The 10503-nt window shown below is 43.1% G+C and overlaps 1 protein-coding gene across 1 annotated transcript; it reads right to left on the reverse strand.

Annotated features, from left to right (window-relative positions):
- Positions 1-809: 809 nt before the first annotated feature.
- On the reverse strand, positions 810-4414 carry LOC311508025 (large ribosomal subunit protein uL22). The gene is made up of 7 exons (XM_084572640.1): positions 4360-4414; positions 3840-3889; positions 3604-3644; positions 2350-2484; positions 2083-2181; positions 1075-1266; positions 810-882 (listed from the first exon to the last, which is right to left on the reverse strand). Exons 2-7 carry the CDS (start codon positions 3877-3879, stop codon positions 835-837), a joined length of 555 nt encoding a protein of 184 aa, XP_084428766.1. The 5' UTR covers positions 3880-3889; positions 4360-4414; the 3' UTR covers positions 810-834.
- Between the last annotated feature and the right edge of the window lie 6089 nt (positions 4415-10503).

The raw sequence follows: 10503 nt of genomic DNA on the forward strand, positions 1-10503 counted from the left end.
CCCCCCCACACACACACACACACAGTATATATATAATAAAGTGTTAACTGAGCTGCAGCGCCTCCTGCTGTTCACACAGATCAGACTCATGATGCTGGTGATTAAACAGGAATATGATGTAAATATAAGATTAAATGAATGTTTAAAACTAAGTGAAGGAAGAAGGAAGGTCAGGAGAAATAACACTGAACCAAAGTGAATCAGCAGCGCCCCCCTGTGGTTGATCATTGACTGGAGGATAACCAGGAGTAAACCTGATCCCTCCAGGACCAGGTTTGAATCTGAACCCTGATGAGGAGACATTAACCAGTCTGTCTTCACCTGTCTACATGTCCCAGGCTGCTGTCCTGTGATTGGCTGATTAAATACACCAGGTGTACCTAATGAACTGGCCACTGCAGAATTCAACCTTCACTATTTCATCTTTAATTTGGTGGTTTGATATTTTCTACCTCTTTGTTTCTGACTTAAAATCTACAATTAAATAAACTTTTAATCTAGGTTTATATTTTATATTCTCTAAAACAAAGACACTTTAAAAACTGAAACAGAGGAAAAGAGAAATGTTTTTAAAAACCAGGAAATTAAATTGAACAGATGAAAGTTTGATGAATCTATTTTCATTGAGCTCTGCTTCATCTCCAGGTGTTAAACACGGACTAGGATTAACTAGCCTGAATCTAAAGGCTTTTATTTTGAAGCAGTGATCTGAATCTAAAGGCTTTTATTTTGAAGCAGTAATCTGAATGTAAAGGCTTTTATTTTGAAGCAGTCTGGGGGTCAGAAAGAAGGCGTCTCAGAGTCTGATGTGACAACCATAGTTTTATTGATGATTTACTCCCGAGCCATCAGCTTCTGCTTCTTCAGCTTCTTCTGTGAAACCTGCAGAGAAAACAGACGTGGTCATTAAAGCCTCCATGAAGCTCCACCTCCACCTCCACCTCCAGCTGCAGCTTCGTTGCTCAGAAACAAATGGTTTGTTTTCATGTTGAATCCAAAGGTGTCCTAAGAGGTCATCAGTGCAACGCTCTACATCAGCCCCCGTCCCGTCCCGTCCAGGACGTGTGGTCGTACCTTTTTCTTCTGGGCCACCTCCTCCTCTGGTTTGGGGACGATCTGCTCCTTCTCAGTGAGGATCATCTCGATGTGGCAGGGGGAGCTCATGTAGGGGTTGATGCGGCCGTGGGCCCTGTAGGTGCGTCTCCTCATCTTCGGGGCCTTGTTGACCTGGATGTGCTCGATGACCAGAGAGTCCACGTCCAGACCCTGAGACCAGAGACACGGGTCAGAGACAGAACCAATCAGCTGCTTCACGTCTCATCAGTAAAAGCTAAGGTCTGGATAAAAACATCTGAGGACGACGGCTCAGATTCAGATCAGAGACCATCTGAAGAGACCTAACTCTGAAGAATAAAGATGGTTCCTGCTCTAGTTTCATCTCTAGACTCTAGTCTATTTAGAAACAAATCATTTACCAGTAACAGCAGAAATCTGAATCTAATCTGGAGTCATGAGAGAGAAACCAACTCAACCTGAAGACGTTCAGTTCTCGTTAGACTAATCAGACCCAGAACTTATTTCATAAATCCATCTGACATCAGAGCTGCAGCTCCTCAGACCTTCATCCAGTGACTCTCAGATTGCTCAGATCATTAAGTTCTTTTCATGGTTTATACAAAGGTGTCCTAAATGGTCATCACAGCAACCAGCTCCATGTGAGTCACAGACATCAGGATCTGATCTAAACCTCTGACATTAAACTACAGGTTTGTTCTAACTGTAGAGAATCAGAGGACTGGTGATAAAATAATCTGTTAAATTAAAATATGTGGTTTAGGAACCAGACGTTCTAAAAAGCAGACACCAGCAGAGGAACTGTTTTCTGGATGAAGAGGAAAATGAAAGAGTTTGATTTAGAGCTGAAACCCTCAGACGCTGCCTCACGTATCTCTACTCATCAAACGTAATAGTTTTTTCTGGCCACACCTCCAGCTCTAGTTTAGTTAATGAATCATCTTTGTCTCGCTCTGATGGATGGACTCTCTAGAACGACCTCCAGACCTTAACAGACCCTGAACTCACCTTCAGCTCAGCGTTGCTCTCGGCGTTCTTGAGCATGTGCAGAAGGAACTCGGCGCTCTTCTTGGGCCAGCGTCCCTGCGTCCAGCCGAACTGTTTGGCCTGAGAACAAACGGACGCAGGTCAGACAACGTGTTCTTGTCTCAGTGGAACGGTTCAGTCACAGACGCTGCTCAGACTAAAAGATTAGTTTCATCTTTGATCCAAAGGTGTCCTAAGATGGTCATCACTGCAGCGTCAACACGTCTCAGCCAAACACTCGGAGCTCACCTGAGCACACCTGCCAACGCCGCCGTTGTAGCGACGGAACGGGACGCACTGGTGCTTGACCACGACGTCCCTCAGGTACTTGTTGGCCTTGCGGATGTGCATGCCCTTGATGGCCTGGGCTGTCTCACGGGTGTTCTGTTGGGAAACAAGAGAAAACTCAATGAACAGTCCTTTATTTACCTGTGGTCTGTGTTAAAGAACACCTGCATGACTTCAGACTAAAGCCACAGATATAGTGTTTATTATTCCAGTGTTGCCTGTATTTCATGTTCCTAATCTAACCACATGCAGATTATCTCATCATCTCATCATTAGAGTCAAATGATTCATTAAAGGAGCACAAACTAAACTATAGTAACTACACAAGTTTGTTCTTTTCCAAGTTGTAGAGGAGTTTCTCACTCCAAGTTTGTGGTTCTGTTAAACTGGTTTGATTTACAGTGTTTCTGTTATTTAGTCTAGCCCAGTGACCACTATGTCAAAACATTAGGAACACATGTCGGTTCAATAGTTCAACATCTCTAAATTACTAGAAACTAAAGCTGAACACCAGAACCTTCATGGAGACAAGATTTAGAGGAGGACTGGTTTCACTAGTGTACCTAATGAAGTGAAAATATGTCGTCAATTTGTTTTAAAACATCTAAATAACAAAAGAATTAGGCTTAAACCAAACAGACAGAACATTCTTCTACATAATCTTAAAACTAAGAGGATCTTAAATAGAGCCTTGTGGAACTCCGAAAGAACGTTTTATTAACCTGCAAACATTTTAAGGTTGTTGTTTTTTTAGGTTGACTGAGATTCAGAACAAGTGAACATTTTATTTTAGTTATAAAAACTCAACTCAGACTAGAAAACAGTTGAATCAACATCTCAAGTTATTAGAGGCTAAAGCTGGAGACCAGAACCTTCATAGACAGCTAGCGTACCTAATAAACTGGCCAGGGAGTGTTCTGTTTAATAAATTGTTGGTCAGTGTCAGAGTTCAGTCCTCCGTTTGAGGAAAATAATCTGCAGCTAATCTGATAATCCAGTATTTTACAAACATTTACAGTTTCAGCTACAAACTCAGAAACTTTAGTTGCATCACGAAAAATAATCGGATTTGAAAATGAAAACAGAGAAGATACTATCAGGAAGTTATTTACCTCCTAAAGCCTTTAAACATTAATTATTCTCATCAGTTTATTTATTTTAATGTCATTCTGGTTCTTTAATGGAACTAATCTCATCTCATCCATCAGGTCTTACCTTGAAGTGAACCCGGAGGTTGGAGCCCCTCGACTTGCATGCTGCAAACAGAAGAGACTCTTTAAAGCCCACAGGCTGCAGCTCAGACACATTATTCAGTATTAATAATTAATTATTCGTAGCAGCTCAGAGTTTCATTGATTTGTTTTCATGTTTAAATCCAAAGGTGTCCTAAGAGGTCATCACAGCCACCGATGCTAACCCGAAACAAGACGTCCGTCTCCGGCGTTACTCACATTTAGTCGGGTTCTCGGGGTCGAGAGAGTAGCGGACCATTTTCAGAAATCTGTAGGAACATGTTCAGTATTTAACGTTAAACTGGTTTAACTGACAGCACGAGACTCTGCTGATGGATGCTAGCTGTTAGCCGTAGCTACAGTTAGCATCCAGTCCGGTTCAGCAGCGTCTACAAACATCACCAGTACACAGTAGAGGACATATAAAACCTAAAGAGACACATTAGACTGATTAAAGATAAAACACTGGGACACAGCTCATTAAAGACGCTCATTTAAACACGTTTTATGTTCAGGCGCATCCAACATGGCGGACAGCAGCAGACACAGCTAGCAAACCGGCATCTTCACAAATACTGAAATAAAACTCAATTTTCGCCTCCATTCACAAACATGTTGCATCAGATTAAACGTTTACACGAGACAAAGTAAATCCAGAGAGTTAAAAATGAAGGATGTGGGAGATTTAGCAAAGATTCGAGACAGATTGCAGTCGTGGAATAATCCAGCACAAACATACCCGAGAGGCCGCGGAGGAAAGAGGACGGCTTCCGGAACGTGACGCGCATGTCAGAAGTACGCTAGGGTTTTACGACAGTGGCGTAAATAGCGCAAATCTGAGCAGAGCCAGAGGGTTTACGTTGATTAACAGCTGTTTGCGTTTATTGAGGTCAATGACAACATGTCAATTATGACTTTTATGATTAATTAATATTTATGAAATATGAATTCTGTTGTGATTTTTCTTCTTCTTCTTTTCTTCTTCTTGCGTTACATTATGTCAACAGGCTACAGATGACATGGAAACATTTCATATGACTTTAAGGCCTATAACGTTTAAAGTATTCAGCCAATCCTTATGAAACTTAGCAGCCGTCATTGTAATATGCTTGCGTACAATCATGCCAAGTTTCGTGAAATTCAAGCTGTAGGGGGCGCGACAACGACTACTTGTTTATATCTCACAAACCACCACAGTAAACTGCTTGAAATTTGACAGTAATAATCTGTGGATGGCTCCTTACAAGCCCACCAAGTTTCGTGCAATACGGTCTATAGGGGGCGCTACAGGCGACGTGTAAATATTTGACTCCTATCTCCTACTCAGTTAGCAGACCCAGCTTTCCCCTCGTCACACTTGACCTCCTGTCACGGTTTGTTTCGTGCTTCCAGTTCAGATATGATCAGTTTTATTGTCTATCAGGAGTGACAGAAATTCGTCTTTGACAATATCATAAAAACATTTAAAAGACAACGTTATGAAACAGCCAAAAAAAACAAACATAAATCCATGTAATCAGACTGTCTTCAACAAAAAATAGACACATGCTGCTGTTAACAGCAGCCTCCATTAATATTTATGATTCAGTAATACACAGGATAAAATGTTATAATCCCTTGTGCCAAAATCCCAGGCAAAACACATTTAGAGGCCCTGTTCAGCTAAGAGACCCTACCAAACCTATGGTCATATAATATGACAATTAACCTATAATCTACATAAACTAAGTAAAAGCTGCTGGCTTGTAAGCCCATTGAGCAGCATAGTTCAGACATTGTAAAACATAAACTAACTAAACGCTGCTGGCTTGTATGGCCCGCTCAGCAGCTAACCATAGCTACCACGCAACAAGAAGACAACAGCAGTATGCAGCATGTCATAGGGGTTTTCAAGTGGGCACCTCCCTTCACCGATGTTTCGTTAAGTTAGGCCCACGACACCTCGAGAAGGCTTAACAGTGACTTCCAGCGTCCTGGAGTCACCCCCCTCCACACTGCCACTGCACAACCCTGTTTCCCTCACCATGCGATGTCTATCAACAGCTAATATAGTAACTAATAAACACGTAACAAACAAGCAAATCTACCGCGATTCGCCCTGTTGCTGCGGGCCGAAAACACGTAACAAACAAATCGCGTAACAAACAAATCGCGTAACAAACAAATCGAGGCCTACATGCGGCCTTCCTTACCTTAGCTAGTTCCCCAGCTAGCATGCTTCCTGCGCACCCATAACCAGTCGCTGGCTCTCTCTGCTGCGCGGGACATGTTGCTAACCGCAGTCCTCTGGCTCCTTCCCCGTATGCCCAGCTCACTCAGCAGAACAATCACCGACTTTGCCACAAATCCACGGCAACCCACTTCTACCGGGCGGACATAAGCCTTCCATCCATTCTGCTCTGCATCTGCTGCTAACTCTGCATACTTAGCTCTTTTTCGCTCATTAGCCTCCTCAACTCTATCTTCCCACGGGACAGTCAGCTCTATGAAATACACTACTTTCTCTGGCTCAGACCACAACAGCAGATCTGGGCGTAGTCGAGTGCTAACTATCTCAGCTGGAATAACCAGTTGTCCATTTAAATCCGCTCTCATCTGCCAGGCTCCTCCTACTCTTAGCTGTCCCGTGTTATGCCTGATGCCTGATAGTCTAGCCTTTTCTCCCTCCCGTACAAACTTAATACATCTATTCTCTCTGTTAACGGCCATGGCATTTACATTCACCCGTTTTTCCTCAATTGCAGCTGCTAAACATTTCAGTACCTGATTGTGACGCCAGGTACAACGTCCTTGGGAAAGACTAACCTTACAACCTGTCAGAATATGTCTAAGCGTGCAGACACAAGTGCACAGTGGACAGGCATTATCCTCACCTACCCACTGGTTTAGGTTCTGGGGAGTTGGCAGCACATCGTATGTAGCCCCTAACATAAATCTAATCCTGCTAGCCTCCATGCTCTAAAGCTCTCTCCACTTCAACTTCCTTTTCTCCACACTCTCCCAGTTCACCCACTGACCCTGCTTAGCCTGCGACACTGCCTTCGGGCATCTAACTGCTTCCTCCTGCTTCTGTACTTCTTCCACTACCATCTTTCTCCTTTCTACTGCTGATGCCTTGCTCCACAGAGGTTTCCCAGCGCACAGCCCTAGGCCTCCACGCCCTTGCTGTACATGACCTATGATATCCCTATGTTTAAGAGCTCCCTGTGCTTGCTGCACTGCCTCTTTTGCCTTCCACTTCCTCCCTGTCTTAACAGTAGGCGCTACACTCCTAACCACTGGATCCTTTGACTGAGTGAGAGTCATTTCCAGTCTAACTTTAGCACACTTAAACTCCTCTGTTAAGCTGGTAACTGGGAGCTCCAGAATGCCTTTCCCATACAAGGCTGTGTCACTTAAGCAGCGTGGGACACCAAGCCACTTTCTGATAAATGAATTGATCATTCTTTCTAACTTTTCTACCTTTGAAAGGGCAACCTCATACACCGTCAGCGGCCACATTAGCCGAGGCAGTAAACCAAATTGCCAACACCACAATTTTAACTTCCCTGGTAGCCCTGACCGGTCTATGCTTGAAATGCCTTGAATCATTTCCTGCCTCAACCCTTCAAACTGCGCCTTATCACTAAGACTTGCATCATACCATCTTCCCAAGCTCTTCACTGGCTTTTCCAGCACTGTGGGAACTACCTCATCATTTACAACAAACTTCTTATCTACTACCTTTCCTTTAACAATAGAAATACTCCTAGATTTAATAGGCTTCACTTTCATCCTAGCCCACTGCAGGTTGCTATTTAGCTTATCCAGCAATCTTCTGGTACAAGGAGCGGTTGACGTTGCTGTCGTCATGTCGTCCATGTAGGCCCTGATTGGGGGGACACGAAGCCCTCCTTGCAGCCTTTCTCCACCTACCACCCATTTGGAAGCCCTAATAATGACCTCCATTGCCATTGTAAAGGCTAGTGGAGAGATTGTACACCCTGCCATAATACAAATGTCACATGTTCACAGTAAATATTACATTTACAGTTACTATTAGGGATCCCTATTGACTTTGTTGTGATTTTTATTCTTCTTCTTGCGAGACGTTACGTCTACAGGGAGCGCTACAGGTCACACGGAAACATTTTATATGACTTTAAGGCCTATAACGTTTGAAGTATTCACCCAATCCTTATGTCCGTCATTGTAATATGCTTGCGTACAATCATGCCAAGTTTCGTGAAATTCGGGCTGTAGGGGGCGCTACAACGACTACTTGTTTATATCTCACAAACCACCACAGTAAACTGCTTGAAATTTGACAACAATAATCTGTGGATGACTCCTTACAAGACCACTGGTGACGTCTAAATATTTGACTCCTATCTTCTACTCAGTTAGCAGACCCAGCTTTCCCCTAGTCACACCTGACCTCCTGTCAGGTCTTCTCCCACCTGCTTAAGCCTATGACTTTAACAGCAGCATGTGGCTATTCAGGGTGGTTATTGACTGTGACTGGTCTGAAAATAATTTCCTTCACTATGGCGGCCCACCATGGACTCATAAGAAATCAGAAATATTTTTGTACGTCTCAAACAACGTTGTGCTGGCGTTGTGTTTTTCCTATTGAAAATCTGTGAAAATGGCTCGGACAACTCATGCAGCATGTGAAGCTATTTGTGTTGTTCACTGATTAAAACTGACGTTGCTGCCACTTTTTAAAACCCGATGTTTGCGCTCTAGATTTTTTAGACCATGGAGATTTGACATTATTGAAAGAGAGTTGATCAAAACCCGGAGGAAACAACTCCAGAGGTAACGTGAACTACCTTATACTCAAATATATACTCATCTGTAGAATGACAAGTCTCAACAGCTTATGTTTAGTATTCATGTATATAAATTGCACAGGATGCTGCTATTTGTCGCTCAATCCACTATTTGTGTTTTTACACCTTTTTAAAGACACGCTGATACAAAACGCATGATCTCGAGATTTGAGGAGGCTTTGCTCAATTCTAGGAAACGGTAACACCAGGGGCCTCATGTACGAACGTTGCTTAAGTACAAAAATGTTACGTGAGTACTCGCTCACGTAAAAGTTCAGATGTATCAAGAGTGAAATGTCCGGGAATTTTGTACGTCCCTACGCCAACGACGTGGCTGGCGTAAGTAGGATTCTACAGATGTCGATCCTTTGGCGACACTTAGAGGTGATGCCGGGAAACTGTCATCAATGTGAAAACTATTACTCCGAACGATCGGGACTGTGCCGGTCGACCCTGAGCAGAGCCATGCAAGCCGCGTGGGATGGAATTATCCTCATGTCAGCCAGGTATATCAGATACCCACAATGCATCTGAACAGGTCAACATTAAAGAGCAATCTGCAGCGAGAGACGGTTTTCTGACTGTAATCAGAGCTATCAACTGCACACACATTGATATAAAAGCGCCATCGCATGAATTTGTAAATGTCAACAGGAAACATTTTCATTCGATCAGTGTGCAGATCATACGTGATGCGCAAATGCAAGTAAACATTGTGGCAGCGTGCCAAAGAACACATTTTACGCATCTCCACTCCAGTGAGTAGCGTCTCCAATTCTCTTTCTGTGAAGTTCTTCTTCTTTCCCGTCTTACTCATTCTTATGTTTTCGTTTTCTGATCGCGCAGAGATGGGAATCTCAGGTGCAGAGTCAATTTAAATATAATTTCCATATTTAAAATGGGCGTGGACAGTGAGATGCATATTTAAAAGGGGCGTGGACAATGAGATGCATATTTAAAAGGGGTGTGGACAGGGAGGAGTCGGGTACGTTCAATCGGGATGTACAAAGGAAATGTGCGTAGATTTCCTTCTAAATCTGAACTTACGTCACGATTTAGACGGAAATCTACGCAACTGTTAGTACATGAGGCCCCAGGTCAGTTCCTTACTCCTGCTTCTTAATGCTAAGCTATGCTAGGCTAGGCTAACCACACCCTCACTCCAGCTCAGTAAACTCATAAACTAACCCAGACTTGATTAGTTTAACGAGCAGATTCTTACTGAACATCACCTCATGAAATCATCTAATCTTTAGGGGATCATGCAACGAAGTTGCAGGATTTTGTCACGATTTTTAGTGGTCGGCATACACAATCTGTAACATATTGTGTAGACGCCCATCAAGTTGCGTGACATTACGTCTACAGGGGGCGCTACAGGTGACACGGAGACATTTCATATGACTTTAAGGCCTATAACTTTTGAAGTATTTACCAAATCCTAAAGAAACTTCATAGGAACATTATAATGTGTTTACATAAAATCATGCCAAGTTTGTCATGCTGGTGACGTGTAAATATTTGACTCCTAACTCATACTCAGTTAGCAGACCCAGCTTTCCCCTAGTCACTCTTGACCTCCTGTCAGGTCTTTTCCCACCTGCTTAAGCCTATGATTCCCTCTAGTGGCAGACTGAGGCAATGGCATCTATTGAAGACTGCATACAAGCCCACCAAATTTCGTTGCTTCCGACCTTCCTGACTCTCAGTCACTTGTCAGCCAAAGGATTCCTCCACAGACACTTTGCCTCCTTTCAAGCCGTGTCCGACCCACTTATGCCTCTGTGTCCTGCTCTGGGACGACTTCGCCACTGCATGAATGCCTTAATGATTGCTTGCGATCATCTAGTATATATAAATTATTATTCCATACCTGTTTCTATGTGATGAAGCTACTGGACATTGAATCTATTTATCTATCTACAGTTTAATTTAATTTCACTTGATTTAATCTGACAGAGTCAGTATGGAGTGGAAACAGTGGAACTTCCTGTTGGACTGAAGCTCTAAGTTTTGATTCAGGTTGTTGAAACACAGTTAATATTATCAGCTGTACTCACCAGTATTTG

This window comes from Chelon labrosus (assembly GCF_963514085.1).
Source record: "Chelon labrosus genome assembly, chromosome: 22".
Taxonomy (NCBI): domain Eukaryota; kingdom Metazoa; phylum Chordata; class Actinopteri; order Mugiliformes; family Mugilidae; genus Chelon; species Chelon labrosus.

Excerpts from the sequence above, each read along its gene's own strand:
- LOC311508025 (XM_084572640.1), bottom strand. The coding sequence starts at position 3,879 with ATGGTCCGCTACTCTCTCGACCCCGAGAACCCGACTAAAT. Across the intron at positions 2,485-3,603 it reads ACCTCCGGGTTCACTTCAAG|AACACCCGTGAGACAGCCCA; the intron begins GTAAGACCTGAT and ends GTTTCCCAACAG. Across the intron at positions 1,267-2,082 it reads AGAGCAACGCTGAGCTGAAG|GGTCTGGACGTGGACTCTCT; the intron begins GTGAGTTCAGGG and ends CTCTGGTCTCAG.